General features: G+C 42.2%; 3 protein-coding genes across 16 annotated transcripts in view; 1 reads left to right on the top strand and 2 right to left on the bottom strand.

Moving 5' to 3' along the window:
* The first annotated feature begins 880 nt into the window (after positions 1–880).
* LOC110498449 (interleukin-15) lies at positions 881–6,274 on the top strand. The gene is made up of 6 exons (XM_021575070.2): positions 881–1,163; positions 2,160–2,254; positions 4,854–4,971; positions 5,121–5,168; positions 5,432–5,584; positions 5,808–6,274. The coding sequence occupies exons 1-6, from the start codon at positions 1,104–1,106 to the stop codon at positions 5,913–5,915; spliced, it is 582 nt and encodes a 193-aa protein (XP_021430745.2). The 5' UTR covers positions 881–1,103; the 3' UTR covers positions 5,916–6,274.
* Positions 6,275–6,713: 439 nt separating this feature from the next.
* On the bottom strand, positions 6,714–7,367 carry LOC110498643 (B-cell lymphoma/leukemia 10-like). Its single transcript, XM_036989373.1, has one exon. The coding sequence runs from the start codon at positions 7,365–7,367 to the stop codon at positions 6,714–6,716; it is 654 nt and encodes a 217-aa protein (XP_036845268.1).
* The window catches only part of LOC110498435 (type II inositol 3,4-bisphosphate 4-phosphatase), a 243,404-nt gene continuing 224,780 nt past the window's right edge, over positions 6,981–25,604 (bottom strand). For 9 of the 14 annotated variants that reach the window (XM_036933670.1, XM_036933671.1, XM_036933674.1 and 6 more), the window contains 7 exons: positions 23,865–23,988; positions 22,480–22,606; positions 20,540–20,680; positions 19,273–19,370; positions 18,070–18,182; positions 16,646–16,800; positions 11,298–11,507 (listed from right to left, as the gene is read on the bottom strand). In XM_036933670.1, the coding sequence (XP_036789565.1) occupies positions 11,324–11,507; positions 16,646–16,800; positions 18,070–18,182; positions 19,273–19,370; positions 20,540–20,680; positions 22,480–22,606; positions 23,865–23,988 (942 nt within the window). In that variant the 3' untranslated portion in view covers positions 11,298–11,323. The other 5 variants (XM_036933672.1, XM_036933681.1, XR_005034211.1 and 2 more) reach the window with 4 other exon arrangements.

The raw sequence follows: 25,604 nt of genomic DNA, 5'->3' as shown, positions 1-25,604 counted from the left end.
TCTGTAAACTGTGTGGAAGCTGTAGCTGCCCTATCACTGCTAAGTCAATAGGATCTAAAACCTCAAACGTTATGCTCTTTCTGTAGGCCTATGTTAATTGTAGATTCATTTTTGTATACAATAGTTTACTCTAGTGGCACTACAATGATAGTTTGAGTAGTGATTTGACAGTGTAATGTAGCGTCAGATCAGATGTAGGCTACTTGGTTATGGGTAGTCATACATATTTGAATGATAAGTCTAAAATTCATGACATGCAATCAACCCCTCCTATCTAACTCCAATCAATGGTCAAACCCTACTCTAGTGATCATCAACTAGATTCAGCCGCGGGACGAGTTTTTTCTTGAGCGGATGGTCGGGGGTCCGGAACATAATACAAATCATTTGTAGAAGGCAAATTGACAGCATGATGCCCAAACAGATATTGTTTGACTAAAACATAATTTAAAACCTTGTTACGTTTGTATACGATCAAATATGTATCTCTCTTATGCGTGGGAATACTTGGAAACTATGTGATTCTCATTGTGCAGCCATCCATCACCCATTATAGGCATCATCAAACACAGGTGTGGTATATGAGTGGGTACTAAATGTTTACTCTCCTTGAGCCGGGTTTAAGAATAGGTTCAGGTGGACTAAAACACTATATTAATGGAGACATTCTTTGCGTAATCTCCGGGAATTTCATATAGACTTTCTTTCGACGTTCTTTCACTGCAAAGTATAATTGGATTACAATAAAATATTTTCAGTGTAGAGGTAATTTGAATTAAATAGTCAGTCATAGAAGTTTAGGATTGACATCAAACACCGGCTTCCATGTGAGTATGACGAATATGTGAGGGTGTGTGCAACATTTAGGCTACAGCAAACCCAGCGCTGGTGAGCGCGCCATTGCGCACACCATGTGTTCCGGGCGAGGGCCCAGAGATTATATCCTCATGCAATACATGAGCCAAACGTTTATTTTATCGGTAAACTTGACATAATAACGCATGGTTGGAATTTATGACACATGAAACAGATAACTCTCGGATAATGTTAAAATGTGATCTTGGATTTTGCCCTAACTGCTCGGGGGGCAGCGAACAACGCCGATGACAGGTTTTTTGACAGTGCTCCTTTTTTGCATTCGTTTATTGGAGCGCAGGACAAAGGTATTCAATTTACAAATATACAATTGTCTACCATTAGCCTACATTGTATAGGTTATGTTCGGGTACAATGTTGGATATTTGACAGGCTACAAGGTTATCACTAAAAAGTAAAGGTTCTAGGGAGTTCCTGCGACAGTCTGATTTCTAAACTTGTTTTATTGTAATGCCTAATGCATATGCCTGGTGATTAAATGTATTTAGCCTACAACACGGCTTCGTTTTACATTGCCTTCTGTCATGTTATTCAGCCACACGGTGAAATGATCGGATCGAAGTGCTTCTTTATGAAACAAAGTCCACGCGTGGCACACTGCCACTATGTTTATAACCGACATATGACTTTGTCAATCACAGAAGTTTGGAAATAGATTGTTGACTTGTGATGACTCATCCGGCCTAGTGACATTGACGTTAAAAAGAGATTGAAAGAGATGCGTATTTATTTTGGTTGAAAACACGTTTTTTTTTCAATAGCTTGTCCTCACACGGGACACTTGGCACAATTGACTTATGGGTCAATTAACTACATTTAAACCACTTGGTGCTGAAGTGACACATCTATAGTCTGTAGACCAGACAACTAGTAGGCTATTTTGCCTTGATCTGGAGAGTATCTGACTCTTAAAGTTACAATAACTATTGTGACTTTAAGATAAGCTATCCCTAACTAGTAAACATTGATACCGATTTCAGAAATTCAAGAAGAAAGCTCACTCTGCGTTAACGTTCAGATCTATCAGCTAAAAACGTGTTTATTAAGAATATTTAGTGATACATGGCAGAACTGTATGTTCTTCTGTTATTTTCCTATGAATGTATAAAAAAGTTACTTTCTCCCAGAAGCTGTTAATATACTTTCACTTTCACATAGTTTTGGCTGTGATCCAGCTTGGGGAAAACATCTAGCTCTGGGCGTTGACCAGCTAGAAAAACACCTGCCTGTGGATTTTGAACAAGGCATTCCCATGCGTCTTCTTTTTTTGTGATTGTTTCTAGAAAAGAGGGCGATGGATCTGTCTCTTCTGGGGTTTCCATTACTATCCACACCAGCGTCTGAACATTGAGCTCTGGAATTGCTTCATAATATTGAGGTATAGCACCGTATGAAACACACACACAGCAGCATTGCTTGCTGCAGTTTGATTACATTTCTGATGTACGTGTTTTTACAGAGAGCTTGAAATGTAGCTTTAACTTTGCATGGGCAGGAGTGTAGCTGTTATGCATGCATTCCGTTTACTGTTACTCTCTGCATGCGCCCTGTAATCCGATTGTATGACACCAAGCCATGCACTTCTCAGCATCCGTATCACTCGTATCTATACACTTTTACGAGTCAAGTGCATTGCTAAGATTACGATTCATTTATTAAAACAGCCGGGCGATGACATCATTCATCTTACTGCTTTGAGGGTAAATCTAATAATGTTGTTATGTCTTCATTACATCACTATTGCACACTGGGAAATCTCTGTATTGTTATGGTGCCCAGAGTGGGTTTGACACTTGATTCCATGCCATTAGAATATATATTTGGGAATTTGAATGCTTCAAACATACATCCCAGGGTGCACCACTCCTGTCCTCAAGTGCCACAGTTTGGTATTCCTTCAGTCAGACACTTACTGACACCTGGGTAAGCAAGTGTATGGACTCTCCAGTCATCCAATGACATACAGTACCAGGCAAAAGTTTGGACACACCTACCCATTCAATGGTTTTTCATAATTCTAACTATTTTATACATTGTAGAATAATAGTGAAGACATAAAAACGATGAAAAAACACATATGGAATAATGTACTAAACCAAAAAGTGTTAAACAAATCAATATATATTTTAGATTCTTCAAAGTAGCCACCATTTGCCTAGCTTTACAGACTATTGGTATTCTCTCAACCAGCTTCACCTGGAATGCTTTTTCAACAGTCTTGAAGGAGTTCCCACATATCCTGAGCATCCATTCACTCTGCGGTCCAACTCATCCCAAACCATCTCAATTGGGTTGAGGTCAGGTGATTGTGGAGGCCAGGTCATCTGATGCAGCACTCCATCACCCTCCTTATTGGTCAAATGGCCCTGACACAGCCTGGAGGTGTGTTTTGGGTCATTGTCCTGTTGAAAAACAAATGATCGCTGCAGAATGCTGTGGTAGACATGCTGGTTAAGTGTGCCTCCTCCATTCTTCTCGGCGGGAAGAATGGAGATAATCCGTTCACCTACTTTGCGTCTCACAAAGACACAGCGGTTGGAACCAAAAATCTGAAATTTGGACTCATCAGACCAAAGGACCAAAGGATTTCCACCGGTCTAATGTCCATGTTTGTTGGCCCAAGCAAGTCTCTTCTTCTTATTGGTGTCCTTTAGATTTGAGGCGGTAAGTAGTCTAGTGGTTAGAGCTGACAAGGGTAAAAATGTCGTTCTACCCCTGAATAAGGCAGCTAACCCACTGTTCCACTGTAGGCTGTCATTGTAAATAAGAATTTGTTCTTAACTGACTTGCCTAGTTAAATAACTAAAAATAGTAGTGGTTTCTTTGTAGCAATTTGACCATGAAGGCCTGATTCACGCAGTCTCCTCCGAACAGTTGATGTTGAGATGTGTCTGTTACTTGAACTCTGAAGCATTTATTTGGGCTGCAAATTGAGGTGCAGTTAACTCTAATGAACTTATCTTCTGCAACAGAGGTAACTCTGGGTCAGTTTCATGTTAGCGCTTGGTGGTTTTAGGGACTTCACTTGAAGAAACTTTCAAAGTTCTTGACATTTTCCCGGATTGACTGACCTTCATGTCTTAAGAGAAATGACAGTCTATCATTACTTTTTCTTATTTGAGCAGTTTTTGCCATAATATGAACTTAGTATTTTACCAAATAGGGCTATCTTCTGTATACCACCCCTACCTTGTTACAACACAACTGATTGGCTCAAACGCATTAAGAAGGAAAGAAATTCCACAAATTAACTTTTAACAAGGCATACCTGTTAATTGAAATGCACTCCAGGTGACCACCTCATGAAGCTAGTTGAGAGAATGCCAAGAGTGAGAAAAGCTGTCAAGGCAAAGGGTAGCTACTTTGAAGAATCTCAAATATAACATATATTTTGATTTGTGTAACACTTTTTATGGTTACTACATGATTCCATATGTGTTATTTCATAGTTTGTCGTCACTATTATTCTACAATGTAGAAAATAGTAAAAACAAAGAAATCCTTGAATGAGTAAGTGTGTCCAAACATTTGACTGGTACTGTGCATTAATCAATTAGGGACCAGGGAGAAACAAGAACCAGCAAGTGGAACTTGAGGGGCTGATTTGTGCACCCCTAATAAAAATATGAATACATACATGCCTTTTGAATTTTTTTTGTTGTCTTTATTTAACTAAGCAAGTCAGTTAAGAACAAATTCTTATTTACAATGACGGCCTTCCACGGCCAAACCCTAACCCGGACGACGCTGGGCCAATTGTGCGCCTCCAATCCCAATCACGGCCAGTTGTGATATAACCTGTATTATTTCAGACTCCTGATTGGCAATTTCAACACTTTTTTTAACCATATGACTTATAAATACCTTAAAGAGATTACCACAATCATAACAAAATAAACTAAGGACATATTAGTTCATTGTGTTGTGTGTTACGTTGTGTATCATCCCTGTATTCATCCGTACCTCTTCTATTAAAGCTGCCTGAGTGCCACCGCACATTTGCCCATTGCTGGTGCTGCTGAAACACACGGGATGACAATAGATGACGTTAAAGAGCTTCAGTCGGAGTTGAAAAACTTGAAAAGTACCATAGAAGTAAGACTACAGCTAATGAATATCTTGTTGTCCTGGTGTGGCGCGTTTGGTGTGAAATTAGGGTAAAGGAGTAATTTTCAAAGGACTAGTGATGTGTGTGACTTTGAAGGATAAACAATTATTCATACAACTGTGGTTTTCTTTGTCAGAAATCAGATGCCTGTTTATATGCTCCTACCAACGATGACATCTACAATGTAAGTTCTTGTAGCAATATGCAGTAAATAGAACACACAAGCAGTTTATTTTTGTTCCTTTGAAAATACGGTGTGGGGCGTCATGGAAAAAAAGGGTTCAGTGTGTTAGAAATGCCTGGGCCGATTTCTGGTCCCAGTCCGCCCCTGTTTGTAATGCCATGATTAGAACACACCTCTTTTGCATACTTTTGTAGATTTCCAGATCAATGTTTTATAGTCTGTGTATATACTGTAACACAGCCTGTGGTTCTGTTCTTCCCCAGGACAACTGCATCTTTAAGTTCATGCACTGTTATTTATTGGAGTTGGAGGTTGTCCTGTTCGAGGACATGTCGGTCACAGATAACTACCATGACGAAATAAAAACATCCATCTACCATCGGAAAAAACGTTTGGAAGAACATGAACGCCAATATGTAAGTCAACCTTTAAATAAGTTCTGAAGTTTATCCCAAATATGTGTTGTGAAAAGTCCTGACGCTCCATACTTCCAATTGTTCAACAATACATTTTTGATTGGCATTCAAAATACTGTTGCTGCTAATCAAATGAATGCCGATGTCACTCTGCTTTCCAATGAATATTGTTTTCATCTAAAATGTAAATTGTATTGCTTCTCTTTTTTTTCTGCATTTACAGAACAGTTCTAGATGCTCACCGTGTGAGGCACAGAGAGTTGCCAACTCCACAATATTCCTCTACAACCTGGAGCGCCTTTTGGAGAGAATAGGGCAAATTGTCAGTTGAATATATTGTAAATATGTTTAAATTGTTTTTCATAAATAACGTAGCAAACAAAGTCATGTGCGTGTTATTCTACCTTTGGTGATGATAGTATGTGAAGAAATTAGCAGAGTGACAGCTAATGCTCGTGTCCAAATGTATATTACCTCTCAGTTCAAGTGTAATTGTAACTAGCTGTTTATATTTTTGTATATAATCAAATAACTTTTACATCTGTACTTTTGTCATATTTATTAACACATTTATTGAAATGCCTATTTGGAGCTTTACATGTTTTTGTTTCATCGTCCATGTCATATGTCATGTTTCCCTTAGAGTTTTTTTGCACATCCTGAATCAAAAATAAAATCCCAGAAAACAAACATGTTGATTTGATCATTTCCTAGAATATGGGTGCCTGGCAGAAGGTGAAATAGGGACATGAAGTGGGACTGTGCCTCAAAGAAACAGGAAGCTCTGCCGTGCGCCATTTCCTTATACTGTGGCAGATGAAGATATTAAACCAAAGCTCTCCAGTACAACATTCTGGCACGCATCCATTTTGTAATAGTTCTGTTTTTTTCTTGATGGAGAACTACAGGATTTTTTTGCATTTCAATAACGTTTTCAGTAAAACATTTTATTGCTAGAACAAACGTGTTAGAAACCACGTCTTGTGGATTCACTGTACGCTTTTATGATCTGGAAAATAAAACATTCGAAAACGATGACATGTACAGTTATGACACAATAAAACCTAACCCTTTACTGTCCCCATATAATCCAACCTGTGTTTGAATCCAGACATACAGGCATTCTGTATTACTCCATCACCGAGGGGGGGGTTGAAAAGGAACGGAGGGTGTGAAACTGGTCACTGCTCTCAGACTCTAAGGTCCCGGGCTCGGAGTCCTCAAGGGGCACTGAAGGAGCGCCCTGCTCTCCTGGTTTTGGCAGACTGTGTAGAGAAGAGACACTAACTCCTTCAGGAAGGGCACTCCAGGAAAAGGATGCTTCATTTTGACCCCACTTGTCTTCGGAGTTGGACAGAGAGGTTTGGATGGACCGTGCTTCACTACTGCCTTTGTATCCAGTACTGTCACTCTGCAACGACACAAAGGGAGTTTTCTCTTTGCATATACAGACTGGCGGAGAACTGCCTGCTGCTGACGAGATGGCCACCTCTCTCCTCTTCACCGCCTCGACTTCGCTGGTGATCTTCCCGATGACAAAGTCCTTGGTCCTCACTCGGCGTATGGACTCCACGAGGTAGTCGAGGCCCCTGGGGTTCTCGGCTAAGTAGTCCAGCATCCTACCGGTCTTCTTGCTGTTCCCCACCCTGCAGCAGATGTCCTCGGCGTCGTCCCGCGTAAGGACCCTCCTGGACCGGAGGTAGTCCAGGTGGCGGTCTGCCACTAGCTTCTCACAGAGGTATGGACGCAGACGCTCCAACGCTTCCTTCTTGACCTCCGCCATGTCTTCGTCAGTGATACACCAGGAGTCCATTATCCAGCCAATTGCCCGTGAGCTCTTTAGTTTTCTGAAGCTGCTGCTCAGGCTCTGGAATGCCCAGTGCAGCACTGTTGGAATTTCAGATGATAAGGGTTTGCAATATTAGCAACTGACTGAGATAATGTAACAACCCCCTTTCTAACCCTGGAGAGTCATTGAATTGGTTGGAAGCCAATATTGTGAAAAAGGGAACTCCCTCAGTAGATCAGTTCCCTATCAGGAAACTGTGAGTACGCGAGCGTGCGTGCGCGTGTTCTTATTTGGACATTCCTGCCTCCGAGAGATCAACATCCTTTGCCCTAATAAGATACAGACATTATGAAAAGATGAACACAGATATTAACATCCATCCCAAGCAATTTAATCAAATGTATTTTAATTAAATAAACAGGAATGCAACACATTGCAAAGCGCAAACAAAGATATTTTACATACAGGAAGAGCTTTGGATGCTTTTGAATCCAAGACAGTGACCCTGAATAAAGCATACAAACGGATTAAAAAGGATATAAAAATAAATATGATACAAAGGGGTTATGGTTTGGTTTTCAATTGACTGATTGTGGAGGGAAAATAAAGGAAAACAATATTTTTAAACAAAAGTAAAGTTACATATGATAGATATGGCAGTATTTCAACATATTTTGTGAGACACATTACGATTGAGTTATTGTACAAAAAAATATGAGGTGGTCGTAAAAGCAACCATGATTGAGAATGAGAGGAGAACATATTCATGGAATTAAATTATATTTACAGTAAGCTCTCTCAGGCTCCTTAAGGGACAGACAGGTCTCTTATGTAGAAGGCTGAGGGAACACGAACAACAAGCTAAACTTGAAAGTCTGTTCAGCTTTTTCTCGAACTTATAGAACCTCTCAAGGCTTCCTTCAAGCCACGTCTGATGCAAATGAGTTACTGTGTTGACTTTAAGGCATTTCAGAAATGGAGCATGAGAAAGTAGGCTCAATTGGCAAGCAACACGCTTCGCCGATATTACAAACGATGACTCAGCGAAGAAGAAAATGACAAAGGAACGCCTGAACAAGAATTACGGACAAACTTAACTCAGACAAAACAGTGTGTCCCGGCAACGTTGCATAACATGGCCAATATCAGAAACACCTACAACCTTTCATTTATTTTTTACATCTGGACCAGCAGCGCATGGCTATAGACTATTTCTATTGCTACTATATTTACTGCTTGGATTAGATTACGTCGGGAATCATATGGTTTGTTTTTTACACCGGCTGTGTCCTGTTTCCCTACACTTCACTTGCACATGCACACTCCCTGTGGAGGGTGGAGAATCAGGACGTAGCCATCTTAGTTCCTACATATAGGTTGGGTTCAGGAGTCAACCTTCCCATAGGTCCCCTCCGGCGGCCGGTAGATCTTGGGGAATGCCATCAGCTGCAGCATGTTGAAGGCATACTTCCGGCATTTAATATTCTTTTGCACATTCTCAATCCGACATCCCTCCCTGGTTTGGTGGTGTGGCCATGATGACAAAAAGGAGGGAAGAAGAATGAAATGAAATGATGAATAATCTTCTCAAAAAAGGGGGTCTGTGTTTTGATTATGGAAAACAACAACCAACAACTGAGTAACAGACGGACAGATGGGAAGCAGATGACAGACGGCCAACAGTTAAGTATTACACGTAGGACAGCTAAGGTAAGAGACTGTACGTTATTCATAATAAGGGATACATGGAGAAAATCAGACCTCTCTGAAATTAAAATGGATGACCCTAATTTAGTCCAAATATATTTTCACTTGACCCTCCCTGAACGCTTGAAAAAAATTATCCGCCCTCTATCCAAAATAATAATTCAACGTAGTATAGCAGAGAACATGCCTACCTTTCCCCCCCACTCCTAGGACAGACCAGAGCCTTAGATATACAGATTGACAAACCGTTTTTTCACCTCAAGAGTGTTACATGGCAACATTGGGATTTTGATTGCGAGCTGGAAGGTCGTGGGTTCGCAGACCACCATGGACAAGCTTACTCTCCTTATGGCCTCTCAATGGCCATGGAGCTCTTGGTGCAACATGATGCCCGTGCAAATGATTTAAAACTGGGTTTGTCAAACTACGTCTAGGGAGGGACAAACAACCAAAGTCCCAGCAATTCTGCAGCCTAGGCAAGATCAAAATGTGCCCCCTTCTGCCGCAGATAGAGGAAATATTACCAGAAATTCTCATGTGGTCCATTACATGACTATCTAACATTATTTGCCTATATCAGACCATACTATATATATATACAGACTAGAGGGAGGGAGGAAGGGAGATCCAAGATAATTATCCACTAATAAAATCCAAACGAGTTGACAGAATTTGAAAATGATTCACTTGGACATGCTGCCAGGTATGGGATGTGCGCTACTGACTGAGCAGACATGGCTATGGACCGTTCTGTATTTATGGTCCGGATGCATGCAAAAATGTGCCTATTTACATTGACTGGAAATAAATATAGATAGACGTCATTTATTTTATCTTGGCCTGCGAATCGCTTTCTCCAACTGGCTACACTGAGCTATAACACCAAACATCATAGTTTCTAAAATGAAGTACTGCAAGACAGCCTATCTATATTTATTTCCAGTCAATGTAAATAGGCACATTTTTGCATGCATCCGGACCATAAATTCAGAACGGTCCATAGCCATGTAGTCTGTAAACATCCCATACCTGGCAAGTTAAGACTGAGAAATGTTTGTGCACTGTGCCTACACTGTCAGCTGAAATCACTCCTACATTCTGGGATCATTCCTACAGTTGCTGTTTTAGAGACTGCTACTGCTATTCTGTCTAACCGCCTATACACACTAACAGCAGTCTAACCATCTAAACACACTAACAGCAGTCTAACCGCCTATACACACTAACAGCAGTCTAACGGCCTATACACACTAACAGCAGTCTAACCGCCTATACATACTAACAGCAGTCTAACCGCCTACACACACTAACAGCAGTCTAACGGCCTATACACACTAACAGCAGTCTAACGGAGAGAGAGAAAACAACTGCTTTTGAAGTGTCCTGGAGCATATCACTACTGATTTATATGGCTCTATTTTTCCCGTGCTCATCAGAATCCTACTATGCTCTACTTTAGAGTAGAGGGGGAGATAGTTGGAGTGGGGAAGAAGAGTGAGGGGGTTCCACTTCCACTATTCCAGAGGACATAGGAATCGTTGAAGAGATGTAGTACATTACTAAATGTAGAATCTTAGTAAATAAATCAGTCTCTATGAAGAGGAGGGTCCCTCAACTGACAGGGGTCAACTGGAGGTTATGATAAGAACGTGCCCTCAAGCTGCTTGGAGTTTATACTGGAGTGTGTAACAGTGTGATCGGCTTCAGTTACGCTGTTAGCACTTTGGTACCTGTGCCAGAGCAGCCAACCAGAACGCAATGCTAGCTCTCAGAACGTTAGTTCTCGGTCATTGACATGAAGAGATAACTGTTTATCTCCAGTCCTTCTGATAGTATTATATGGCCAATGCTTTAGGTAGGGGAGAAAAACGCCTCCAGGGTTCAACAGAATGGTATCTGTGAAAATAGAGAAAGTACGGGAGAAAAACGCCTCCAGGGTTCAACAGAATGGTATCTGTGAAAATAGAGAAAGCTAATATGTCTTAGCGGAGAGAATTTATTTTCTTAATCCCTTACATTCTAAATCGATTCCATCCTATCCTCAAGCCTGCTAGTCGGATTAACAGTCGAAAGCTTGTGTTTGATTGTACAAATTAAATCATGTATCCACCCAATTACCCTTTCAAAGCAAAATCAATGAAATCACACAAATTCCAGACTCCCTCCCTCCCAAAAAACAAGCTGCACAGACAAAAATCACCACCCGACGCACACAAGGTTAGTACATGGCATCGTCAGCAACTTTATTGATATTTTGCAAGCAGAAAAACAAGACTTAAAATTAACCACACGACCAGCAGGTGTGAGCTGACAAGCAGTAGGGCGATGGGGTAGAAGTGTCGCGAGGCCGGCTTGTTCTCCGCTACAGAGCACGCCGCCTCGGGGTCCGAATCCCACTGACACACTACTTCTCCCTGGGTGAGCCGACTGCAGGGCGCAGGGGCGAGGGGCGAGGTGGAGGAGGTGAGACAGAGAATAGACAGAAAGAACCGGTGGGTTAGTAAAGGAGAGACCCCTGACATGGGCCAAAGACAACCAGCAAGCACGGCATGAATGGATGAATGGGTAAATGGAAAGATGAATGGATGAATGGGCAAATGGAAAGATGAATGGATGAATGGGTAAATGGAAAGATGAATGGATGAATGGGTAAATGGAAAGATGAATGGAAGAGTGTAAGAGTATGAAGGGAGCGAGTAGAGGCAGGCAAGATCATTTATGTGGATCTCTCCTCTTTCAATTATTTACTTGAAAATGATTTGGACAAAGCTTTGGATGCGTTCTGTTGCACCTGTTGATTTCATGTAGCCAACAGAAAGGGACATTAAAGATCTCGACCCAAAACTTAAGAAAATGTGATAAGCCTTAGCCCCACATATCCAGAACAAGCCATGGTGAAACCAGACCGTTGTGCAGTTAGAATGTACACTTGGGTTCAGACTATGTCAATATGTCAACATACATGTTGGATAAAATAAGGGAACAGTGTCAGTATTGACAGAGAGATAGTCAAGCTTCATGAACATTTTATATTTATTTAACTAGGCAAGTCAGTTAAGAACAAATTCTTATTTACAATGACAGCCTAGGAACAGTGGGTTAACTGCCTTCTTCAGGGGCAGAAGCACCTGCAAGTTCCCGGACATTTCTGGGGGGAATGGCCCTAGCCCTCACCCTCCGATCCAATAGGTCCCAGACATGCTCAATAGGATTGAGATCCGGGCTCTTGACTGGCCATGGCCTGTCTTGCAGGAAATCAAGCACAGAAGGAAGGGTATGGCTGGAGGCATTGTCATGCTGGAGGGTCATGTCAGGATGAGCCTGCAGGAAGGGTACCACATGAGGGAGGAGGATGTCTTCCCTGTAATGTACAGCATTGAGATTGCCTGAAATGACAACAAGCTCAGTCCGATGATGCTGTGACACACGGCCCCAGACCATGATGGAACCTCCACCTCCAAATTGACCCCGCTCCAGAGTACAGGCCTCGGAGTAACGCTCATTCCTTTGACGATAAAAGCGAATCCGACCATCACCCCTGGTGAGACAAAAACGCGACTCGTCAGTGAAGAGCACTTTTTGCCAATCCTGTCTGGTCCAGCGACGGGGGCTTTGTGCCCGTAGGCAATGTTGATGCCGGTGATGTCTGGTGAGGACCTGCCTTACAACAGGCCTACAAGCCCTCAGTCCAGCCTCTCTCAGCCTATTGCGGACAGTCTGAGCACTGATGGAGGGGTGGGCGTTCCTGGTGTAACTCGGGCAGTTGTTGCCATCCTGTACCGCAGGTGTGATGTTAAGATGTACCGATCCTGTGCAGGTGTTGTTACACGTGTTCTGTCACTGCGAGGATGATCAGCTGTCCGTCCTGCCTCCCTGTAGCGCTGTCTTAGGCGTCTCACAGTACGGACATTGCAATTTATTGCCCTGGCCACATCTGCAGTCCTCATGCCTCCTTGCAGCATGCTTAAAGCACGTTCACGCAGATGGGCAGGGACCCTGGGCATCTTTATTTTGGTGTTTTTCAGTGTCAGTAGAAAGTCCTCTTTAGTGTCCTAAGTTTTCATAACTGTGACCTTAATTGCCTACCGTCTGTAAGCTGTTAGTGTCTTAACGTCCGTTCCACAGGTGCATGTTAATTAATTGTTTATGGGTCATTGAAAAAGCATGTTTAAACCCTTTACAATGAAGATCTGTGAAGTTATTTGGATTTTTACGAATGATCTTTGAAAGATAGGGACCTGAAAAAGGGACGTTTCTTTTTTTGCTGAGTTTAGTAACTCTGATGTTTTCGATTATTAGTAGGCACATAGTCTCTAATGATGATGACATTTTATAGCCGTAGGCTTGTTGTAGAGCCGGTTTATTCTTGGACCGCTCCAAAGCCACAACACTGTCTAACCATAACCGGTTCTACAAGCCTCATAACGACCCTCGACATTATCAAAGCACTCCTTTTTCTCCAAACATACACCAGTTTTATCTAACAGTGTTTTAGAAATGACTTAGTTCTCTCAGACTCTTTAGTGATCATCTGAGCTGTATCTTTGTTGCCCTTGTAACATTTGTCGTTCTGCCCCTGAGCAAGGCAGTTAACCCACTGTTCCCCGGGTGCTGAAGACGTGGATGTCGATTAAGGCAGGCCCCCCGCAACTCTCTGATTCAGAGCGGTTGGGTTAAATGCGAAAGACACATTTCAGTTGAATACATTCAGTTGGACAACTGACTAGGTATCCCCCTTAGACGTGTGAACACACAGTGAATGCAGTTGCACACAGTGGGTGTGATAGCATTTCTGCAAGCAAAAAGACTGCCATTTGACTTCCTCAGATATTTGATCCACACTTTTTTACTCATGGGAATATCACTAACTAGCCACATTCAACTGACCATTTACATTATGTGGTGCACAGTATACAGGCTATTCTGACAAAACGATGTTGAAAGAAAGATCCATCATACTTAATTATCTCTATTTCTTGAACTGCATTGCTGGTTAAGGACTTGTAAGTAAGCATTTCACGGTAAAGTCTACACCTGCTATATTCGGCACATGTGACAAATCAAATTTGATTTGATATTTACAGCTGCTCAGTACTAAAACGTATTTACTGAAGATTGATAGTTACCGGTCCAACTTTGCATAGACAGGTCAAGCCTACAGCTATCTTCCAGTGTCACTCTTTCTGAACCATCTTGACACTGGAACACATGGGAAAGCATATCCATTCTCAAGCTCTGATAATCACTCTTTGTTTGAGGTTGAATTTCATTAAATCCATTCGAGGGCAAAGTGCTGAAATTCTACAGTTGGTGCACAGATGAAACAAAGATTCCTTAGATACTCAAGCACCCAGAAACTCTTGTCAAGTTGCCCATCAAATCTGGGAAAGAATAGCTTGTATAAATTAAAGATGTCTATGAAGTCTATTCCAAGTGGGATGTGTTTTGTGTATAGTACAAGCAACCACTTTGTCTTTACCACATACCAAATGTTTTCTTTCATTATTTATGACAAAACCGCTAACTAGTCAAATATAATTGACTGTTAAGACACAGTACCAGTCAAAAGTTTGGACACACCTGCTCATTCAAGGGTTTTTCTTTATTTTTACTATTCTATACTATCTTTACAGTCAATTGTATTTGGCTAGTGAAGACATCAAAACTATGAAATGACACATATGGAATCATGTAGTAACCAAAAAAAGTGTTAAACAAATCAAAATGTATTTTATATTTGAGATTCTTCAAAGTAGCCACCCTTTGCATTGATGACAGTTTTGCACACTCTTGGCATTCTCTCAACCAGCTTCACCTGGAATGTTTTTCCAACAGTCGAAGGAGTTCGCACTTTTGCTGGGTATTTGTTGGCTGCTTTTCCTTCACTCTGCGGTCCAACTCTCCTTCAAGACTGTTGGAAAAACATTCCAGGTGAAGCTGGTTGAGAGAATGCCAAGAGAGTGCAAAGAGAGAATCAAAGGTTACTACTTGATTCCATATGTGTTATTTCATAGTTGTCTTCACTAGCCAAATACAATTGACTGTTAAGATAGTTGTGGTGGGCCTCCCGAGTGGCGCAGTGGTCTAAGGCACTGCATCGCAGTGCTAGCTGTGCCACTAGAGATCCTGGTTCAAGTCCAGGATCTGTCGCAGCCGGACACGACCGGGAGACCCATGGGGCGGGGCACAATTGGCCCAGCGTCGTCCGGGTTAGGGGAGGGTTTGGCCAGCAGGGATGTTTTTGTCCCATCGCGCACTAGCAACTCCTGAGGCTTTTTTCTGCGCAGTGCACGCCGACACGGTCGCCAGGTGTATGGTGTTTCCTCCGACACATTGGTGCGGCTTGCTTCCAGCTTAAGCAGTGTAGCTTCGCTGGGTTGTGTTTCGGAGGACGCACAGCTCTCGACCTTCGCCTCTCCTGAGTACGTACGGAAGTTGCAGCGATGGGACAAGACTGTAACTACCAATTGGATACCACAAAATTGGGGAGAAAAAGGGGTATAATTAAATAAATAAATATAAAAAAAGATGGTTGTGGTGATCATGTGTTCTTCTGCCAAACTTCTCTGTTGACAGAATTGTACGCTCTCATCTCTAGGTCACATGGTTGAGGGCTTCTGACATCACAAGGACAGACAGTAGAGAGGGTGATTATGGGAATGTGCCTGGGTGACATCATGATGCACCATCAAATGCTGTAGAAATGCTATATTAGGTTATCACTGATGTCACAACATTGGATAGGTGACAACATGGGTTCCTTTAGATACAGCACTATAGCTTTCACCCACCCAGTCACATCAGATCAGTGATTTCTTTGAGAGAAGGAAGGGAGGGAATGACACATTTCTAAAGTATTCAAGCAGGGCCCATGCCAAGCTACGACGTGGCTCTGATGTGAACTTTGACCAAGTCAGATGGGATGAGGCAGGCTATCAGGGCGGGGGCGTGGCTTCTGATACCAACTAGGGGTGGTGAAATGGCTGGTGCCAGTGAACAGTGTGATAGACATGCTGCTGCGTGTTTGCGCATGCCACTGAGCTCCATAGCCAGTTGGCAGCCACAGATCTATCAGCAGGATGTTTGCCACTTCCTCTGTCCTTTCAAACATTAGTTACTTTTCACAATGAGGGAATATTGGCATATGTAGAGCCTGGAGTTTTCCCCAGTGAGGTTGGTTACTTAGTCAGGAAAGACTCCTGGAGCTTATTATAATTAGGACCAGGAGTTTTCCTGGCCAGGTTACCCAATCAACTTCAGGGCCCAGAGACATAAAGGGGAATCTCAAAAGTCCGTCTCTGATTCCTTCGGTAGACCTCCTCCCATTCACTCACCACCACGACCACCTCAAAACATTAGAGGGAAGTGATGCAAGCAGCAGTGGAGCAGATTAGAGGTTCCTGTCCTCAGATTTCCCCTTCAATGCTCCCTTCCCACTCCATTCCTTCCTTTTGAGAATGAGGCAAGGAGAGAAAACGCGAGGAGAGAGAACGCGAGGAGCCCTACTATAAATCAGGAAATAACTTTAAAGACCTCTCCCCCAAAGTTGAGTTTCTCTCTCTCACCTCCGCATGCAGTCCAGGGCTCGTATGAAGTAATCCTTGTTGAGCTGGTGCTCGTCTCTCAGCAGGGCACACTGCTCCAGGGTTACAGACATCGACGTCCTGTCTTTGGCACTTTTACAGCTGGTGAACCTGATCCCGTTCAGCCGTCGGCAGATCTGGACCAAGGGAGAAGCAGAAAAAAAACACCTCAATAACGTAAACAAAAACAAACTATTTTAAACATAATGCATAACTGAAAACTACTCTGACTGTGAGGTAGAATTGGGAAGAAAAGTACCCTGGAAACTCCACTGGGAATTCAATGAAAACATGTTTTTGTTCTTATGAAAATAATTTTCACTTCGAAAGTGAAAGCATTCTATGCAGATGCTTACAGTGGGGCAAAAAAGTATTTAGTCAGCCACCAATTGTGCAAGTTCTCCCACTTAAAAAGATGAGAGAGGCCTGTAATTTTCATCATAGGTACACTTCAACAATGACAGACAAAATGAGAAAATAAAATCCAGAAAATCACATTGTAGGACTTTTAATGAATTTATTTGCAAATTCTCACCCCGTGGGGTCAAAATGATCACAAGAACGGTGAGCAAAAATCCCAGAACTACACGGGGGGACCTAGTGAATGACCTGCTGAGAGCTGGGACCAAAGTAACAAAGCCTACCATCAGTAACACACTACGCCGCCAGGCCTTCAAATCCTTTCTCATTTTGTCTGTCATAGTTGAAGTGTACCTATGATGAAAATTACAGGCCTCTCATCTTTTTAAGTGGGAGAACTTGCACAATTGGTGGCTGACTAAATACTTTTTTGCCCCACTGTATATGATGTTTCCCAGACTTCCTTTTCAGGCGCAGCTAATTCCTTTTCAGGCTCAGCTAATTCCAGAGACCAGGGAGGGAAAGAGAAGGATGCTCATACTTACAACCAGAAGAGATCTGCTTTCATTTTCCAAAGACTGTCTGAAGTCTTTGGAAACACCAGAGGAATAATTAGCCGGAAAGGAATGTGTGTGTTCAACCTTTACTCCTTTATCAATAGTGTTATTAATCATGTGTGTGTGGGGTTCCGGATTGGTTTGGCTGGATACAGTATATGATAGAAATCGGTCAAGTGTAGCTTCCATTGCTGCTCTATGCCTACCTATGTGATTAGGTAATCGGATGCCCATTCTCTGGGAGATTTCCCCTAAATCCTCAGGGTTATTTGGAGCCTTGCACGGTCTTCTGCCAGATGTCGAATATGCTTATGAAGTCTTCATTGTAGCAGGTGCATTGTATTCACAAGTTCAAAACCTCTCCTCAGGGCACCAACGTATCAACCTCCATATGTAGGGACATTAGCAGGCTGACAAGTTTGCATGAATGACGTCAAGCCAGACGTATAAGAATGGATCCACTTGTTATATATCTTATTCTATCCTCACCGTTCCAGCGAGCCACAGTATCTCCACATTCTTTCTCTTCTTCGTCACTACATTCTGGCCCAGGGTTCCGAGTAAATCTTTCAAGTCCATCTGCGTTTGAAAACATGGCAGACCTGTGAAAGGAAACGAAACGCGAGTTGGCTTTGGTCGGTTCATTTGGCTGCTCGACAGCGCTGTAACAGGAAGGAGTTGTGTGTGTGTGTGTGTGTGTGTGTGTGTGTGTGTGTGTGTGTGTGTGAGTGTGAGTGTGTGTGTGTGTGTGTGTTCATGCGACAGGAAGGATGCAGGTATTGAAAATATACGGTACACTGACAACGAGAATGAGGGTATCTATGGAAACTACTACAAACGTAGATCTCTGTTGTCGTGTATCTGTCTGCAAATCTGACCCACATGGGTGTATTTTACAGGAGCTGAATCGATGGTAGACGGGAAATAATGGTGTGTGTGTGTGTGTTGGACTGTAAAATAAAGACACATTGTATCTTATGTCTGTAATAAAACTACACTGAGTGTACAAAACATTATGCTCTTTCCATGACATAGACTGACCAGGTGAATCCAGGTGAAAGCTATGATCCCTTATTGATGTTACTTGTTAAATCCACTTCAATCAGTGTAGATGAAGGGGAGGAGACAGGTTAAAGAAGGATTTCTAAGCCTTGAGACAATTGAGACATGGATTGTGTTTGTGTGCCATTCAGAGGGTGAATGGGCAAGACAAAATATTGAAGTGCCTTTGAACGGGGGATGGAATTATGTGCCAGGCGCACTGGTTTGTGTCAAGAACTGGAAGGTTTCAACAGTTTCCAGTGTGTATTAAGAATGGTCCACCACCCAAAGGACATCCAGCCAACTTGACAACTGTGGGAAGCATTGGAGTCAACATGAGCCAGCATCCCTGAGGAACGCTTTCGACACCTTGTAGAGTCCATGCCCGACGAATTGAAGCTGTTCTGAGGGCAAAAGGCAGGGAGTGCAATTCAATATTAGGAAGATGTTCTTAATGCTTTGTACACTCAGTGCATGTTGCTTATATACAAATGGGCATGGATCGTTACAATATACAGAACTAATTTTCTTCTGTGGGATGAAGTCAATATGTGTTCTATAAAAAAGCAAGATGGATACTATTGCATGATGATTGATGACATTTCTATACTTCTGATGTTTTGATGTGCATGTGGCAGTTGATGCACTTACATTCTGATGGCACCTTATCGCTTAGTGATTTGTAATAACTGTCTAAAATCTCAAAGTTCCTCTGGTTTATCCTCTCTTGCAAAGAGATGTCTCCGAATCTGTACAGGGAGATTGAGAACATGAAAGGACAAGTTAATCTGTACAGGGAGAATGAGAACATGAAAGGACAAGTTAATCTGTACAGGGAGAAAGAGAACATGAAAGGACAAGTTAATCTGTACAGGGAGAAAGAGAACATGAAAGGACAAGTTAATCTGTACAGGGAGAATGAGAACATGAAAGGACAAGTTAATCTGTACAGGGAGAAAGAGAACATGAAAGGACAAGTTAATCTGTACAGGGAGAAAGAGAACATGAAAGGACAAGTTAATCTGTACAGGGAGAATGAGAACATGAAAGGACAAGTTAATCTGTACAGGGAGAAAGAGAACAAGTCTACAGTAAACTTGTTGTCCCCCATGAATGACAGAGCGCTCCTTCTTATGTCAGTTAGTGACAATTATTGCATAATTTCATTTTAAGTACCGAAATGATATAGGTTGTTATGGGAGATATGCTTGTTCAAAGTTTGGTAGGGGATAAAAGTCTAATTAGCAGAAAAACCAATGGGCGGAGTTTATAGGTCCTTCTGAGAAACTTGTTGGTCATGAGAGGCTGCATATATGAATCACATATGAGACATGCTTGTGCAATTTGGAATGTCAGTTGATTACTATAGCACCCCCCGTTACGGCAATCAGTGTGATTTTGTAAATGCCGGATCTCTATGGCATGGCGCATCATTCACCCAAGTATGAGATATCACAGACTTGGGTGAAAGTTACGGGTCAGTGAGACTGATCGTGTGACTTAGGTCTGGCAGTCTTGAAATGATTGCAATACATTACCACTAACACAGTTTCTTTCTGAATGTGAGCCTAACATCATGGCCACAATATCCTGTCTCAAACCAGGCTTACTGGCTGGATAGAAACAATCCTATTCGATGCTCCAAAGGCGATAACATTACACTGGGTGACAATGACCTTGGGAGCATGATGGGAAATGACTATAGACAACATTATCTCATCCAAAACAAATGTTTTTTCTCCCATAGTGTGTAACAGAAGAAACTGAGGGATCGGGGAAAAAAGGCTGGTTGACTGAACTTCTACTACAGTCAAAATGTCACTTAATCATGAACTGATGTCAATGGGAGAATAAGTGAACATTTGTAACTAAAGTGGAAGATATGATTCACCCGTAAAAGAGAAAAGTGTTCCGGTACCTGTCTGCTATTGTCTGCTGTTCGTTGATTCCCACGTTGAAGAGCACCGGGTAAACCTGCAACGCCTTGCCCTCTTTGATCTCATGGGGTAACGTCTGGAAGGCCAGCCGTGGTAATGGCACTTCTACAGTATAATGGTCGCTAGAGGGAGGTAGGCGGGAGGGAGAGAGGGAAGGAGAGAGGGATAGGAAGGGAGAATGGGAGGAGGGGAAAGAGAGAGAGTTGGAGGTACGAAGGAAGGAAGGAAGGAAGGAAGGAAGGAAGGAAGGAAGGAAGGAAGGAAGGAAGGAAGGAAGGAAGGAAGGAAGGAAGGAAGGAAGGAAGGAAGGAAGGAAGGAAGGAAGGAAGGAAGGAAGGAAGGAAGGAAGGGTGAAAGAGAAAGTGTAAACAGAGATTTGATATGCGTGGACACCAAGACATCACATACCAACTTTGAAGCACTTCTCACCCATTCTTTTAACACTTCAAATCTGAGCACAAGCCTGAACAGAGGCTTGGTGGAGTCTGAAGTTACAGTAAGTAGGATGGTGTGATGTCCACACAACTTTCACTGGGCCTTGACATGGTACTGATTGGTCTGATAGTATTACATTACTATTTATTACCCATCTGACAGGTTTACTGGTTAACAGCACACGTCAGCATTGAGACAAATGTGTTGCTACTCCCGTTACTGAGATACAGGATCAGTTGTTTAAACAAACACAGTCAGGCTTCAGTGGGATATTTCCAAATAATGATACGAGCCACGACCAATCAAATACAGGTGTTTTATTATTACAATCGACTTGAAGTAGATTAGCCTGGATAACAGGAAAAGGCTCACTGTAAGTCATGTGGAAGCTAACCTATTCATTATTGTCAGATGGAAAATAAATGTTTTTAAGGACTTTTCAACCCTGTCTACTGCTTTTGGAATAATTAGACTACCATCTACACCACCTCAATCAGTAGGTAGAATTGGTGAAATAGAATAACTAAAGTCTCATGTAATTGGTCAGCTGCTCGATTAAGTTCTGGGTCCAAACGTGTTAAGAGAAGAGATGCTAGAACGAGGAGCGGAACCAGAACGAGGAGCTCCACCCTGTCTTTTTGCAAGTTACAGGCCAAATGTGCCCTCCCCTTTCTTTTTTTCTCTCCCCAATTTCGTGGTATCCAATTGGTAGTAGTAACAGACTTGTCTCATCGCTGCATTCCCGTACGGACTTGGGAGAGGCGAAGGTCGAGAGCCATGCGTCCTCCGAAACACAACGCAACCAAGCCGTACTGCTTCTTGACACAGTGCACATCCAACCCGGAAGCCACCAATGTGTCGGAGGAAACACCGTACACCTGGCGACCTGGCGACCTGGTCAGCGTGCACTGCGCCCGGCCCACCACAGGAGTCGCTAGTGCACAATGAGACAAGGATATCCCTGCCGGCCAAACCCTCCCTAACGACGCTGGGCCAATTTTGCGCCGCCCCATGGGCCTCCCGGTTGCGTCCGGCTGCGACAGAGCCTGGGCTCAAACCCAGAATCTCTGGTGGCACAGCTACTACTGCACCAGTAGTCTAAGGACTACTTAGACGCACTCCCCTTTCTAAATTTGAAAGATGCTAACACCTGCGAAATTGTGATTTTCCAAATGACCAGTGACGAAAAACTCAAACACAGCAACTACTGCTACTACATTATCCCACCCATCCCATTTCTTCCCGACAGATTACACGGTACCAGTTATGTTTACGGAGATCTGTCCAAGAGAGAATAGGAAAAACTATGCACCTGAAAAAACAATTTGCCATGTTGGATCAATAATAATGTATTACTCTGTATTACAGTATGATATGATGTATGAAGTCCCCAAACTAATCTAAAAAAAAAACTATTTCACACTATGTAATCTCCCATGTAATGACAAAACCACTGGTTAAAGGATGCTGGGTAATAGAGTCTCACCGCCTGCCGATGACTACAGGTTGCAGGTCACAGGGGTCGTCTGTCTTGGCCTGGGTGATCTTGAAGGCCACCCGGTGCAGGTCTGAGATGCCCACCTCCATGTCCTCCAGCATGCCAATCTCCTCACCTGTAACAGCAGCCCCAATTAGTCAATTAGAGGTTACTTCCTGTTCGCTTGAAGTAGACAATCTGTTCTGGTCATAGTAGGAGAAATACACTGGGCAACAAAACGGGCAATAGGGCCAATTTGCATAAAACACCTTAAGGGAAATGAGGGGAAAATTAACTTAAAGTTTCCTGAACTTTAAGTCACTGGCACAAATAATTTTACGGTGAATTCCCCCTAAAAGTAAGTGAAAAGTTAAGGGTGCCCATGAGGTCCATAACTGCTTAATTCAGTATGGATATCAATGTAAACAGCATTTAGGGAGGTGAGTGTTGTTTAAATCTGCCCTGGTTACAAAAGGAAAACATCAACCAGCTAGCTACTTCGCTAAACAATGGAAGATGAACAATTCATAGTTACAAAGCTATCTGGCTAGTTAGCTAGATACTCTGTAAACTAGCTTGACATACTAGAAAGTAATATAAACAAGTTCAGAAGAAAGTAACTACATGAAAAGTGGTTCGTTATCGTAGAAGTTCTCTCTCTTTGATGATACTTTTAGTCAGTGAATCAGGTCGTCTCCATGGTAACCAGATAATCTGTCTGCAGTACATGCCTTCAAACTATCCCTTAGAAAAATGTACCATGGTACCACTATGGTACTTTCATTCATAACCATGGTAACCTTATTGTATCTTCACTAATACCATGGTACATTCTTAATCTCGGAAATGTACCATGGTTTTAGCCTTGAAGTATGATGGTACTACCATGAAATTACCATTGTACCTAAATATGACCATGGTATTTCATAATTTATACCATGGTATAGATCTGAATCATGGAAATGTACCATGGTTATAGCTTTGAAGGATGATGGTACTGCCATGCACCTAAATAATACCATGGTATTGCCTAATTTATACAATGGTATAGATGTGGATCATGGAAATATAATGGTTTTAAACTGCATTACACATTATATCATGGTAATGCACAATTATGACAAATGGTACAAAATATTATCAAATGGTACCATCTTTATTAACTGTGCATTACTGTATAAAAGCATGTTATACAACTTCCTGTACTCTTTGTTAGTCTTGAAGGACCTTTCAAATTGGGAAATCCTTTAGGTAAAAGTCCCCTTTAGACACATATCTCAGATGAGCTTACCTTCCCTCAACCCTAAACTCCACTGTTAGGGGTGGAAATGCAAAAAACAGACCTTAGATCAGTGTGTAAGACAGTTGACCTTTGACCCTACTAGAGTACTCACTGTAGGTGCTTAGCAGGCTTTCAAACTGTGCCACCAGGCCCACTAGGTGGAGCTGCCTGAGGAAGCCCTTATCCTCCATCCCCGCGTACAGCCTCATGACGAAACCACACGCCAACGCAGCTAGCTGCACACACACACACACACACACACACACACACACACACACACACACACACACACACACACACACACAGGGTTCAATCATAAAGCAACACGGCACACTACATAATTTATTCACATCATCCACTTATATTATTATCTCTGTATCCAGTTGGGCAAAGGGTAAGGCATTCACACTAGGGCAGTCCCCACCCCAAAAAAACCTTGGTCGACCAAAAGTCGTCTGTTCTTTCGACCAATCAATTGGTCTACATTTCTTTACGTGTATTTTTCCATATAAAAGGCACAACCCTATGTGTTTCAATAAAATCAACTATATGCATTGAGCTTGTCTGATGCTTTAAGCTTACTGTTTGATTAAATAACACACTAATTACTCAAGAGGGAGCCAAAGATCTAGATAACCAGGAGAAAAAAACTGAACCTGACCCAACCATTCTCTCGCTCCTGCTGGCTTTCGCAGATTCGTCCGTTACTCTCCTGAAGTTGCCGGTAATATGCTACACGAGGAGCCTGCAACCTTTCATGTGGAATGCCATTTTTTCTTACCCTTTCTACTGATCTGTGTGCCAGTTATTCTATGCACATTTACGTGGAAGACTTTAATTTAATTTATAATAGCATCTTCATTGCAGGCCGCAGATAGAAAATATCATGATAAAAAAATATCCTATAAATCACATTGGCTATGCATTGCCTGTCTGCAACGAACTTGAAACATTGTATCAACTATTAACTTGGTCTGGCTGGAAGCTAATGCTAGGGAACTTGCAACATTGTATAAAATATTCTGGGGCCCTTAGAGTTTCCAGTGAGCTCGAGACAGACACAGCTGTAGGGTATTTGCGCACGGGATAAGATGCAGTGCTTGACTTGGGCAGGAGCTCACCGGAGCTGAGAAGCAGCACCTAGAATGTTCTAATACTTGCGAATATTATGTCAAAAGCATTGTGGAGCTCCTGCACCTAAATATAAAACAGTAGCAGCACCCAAAATGAGTACCGGAACCTATTTCAGTCCAAGTCAAGCACTGATAAGGAGTAATCAGGTATAACTATTTTATGATGTTTCCACTGGATCAGAGCACGACATTTTCCCTTTCACGCTGAGCAGTTACCAAAAGGGAGAGAGCTGGAAAGATTTTTCAAATACATTGAGGAACTTGTGTCATTCTCAACAGATGTTAAACAAAAAAAGACAGTTTGCTTGCTGTTTGAGGTGAAGAAAACATTACTTTGAGAAGCTCCACAGCTCATTAGGGGTGGTGTATTAAGCCAATCAGAAATACTATCAGATCCCCAAATGGGCACATTTATATGCCTACATTTGCAGGCGTATATACTTCTATGCACAATCAGATGCGCGTCCTTACTCAACATTGACAGGAACGCTCCAAACAAAAGACAATGAATAAATTGAATAGGAAAAACTGTTCAATGGAATGAAATGAACCAAAATGTGTTTCTCAGTGTAGCACAGGTTGTGTGCTCTGCAAACAATGAGAACAGGAAGACTGGAATAATAATATATTGGATGCATTAACAGGAATGACCATAACCAAACAAACATTGTATATTAGAAATGATAGGAATGAATGATGGTAAATGTACTACTGGTGAT

This window comes from Oncorhynchus mykiss, chromosome 10 (genome assembly GCF_013265735.2).
Source record: "Oncorhynchus mykiss isolate Arlee chromosome 10, USDA_OmykA_1.1, whole genome shotgun sequence".
Lineage (NCBI taxonomy): Eukaryota > Metazoa > Chordata > Actinopteri > Salmoniformes > Salmonidae > Oncorhynchus > Oncorhynchus mykiss.
Note: the sequence above shows the minus strand (reverse complement) of the source record. Positions and strands in the feature narration are given on the sequence as shown.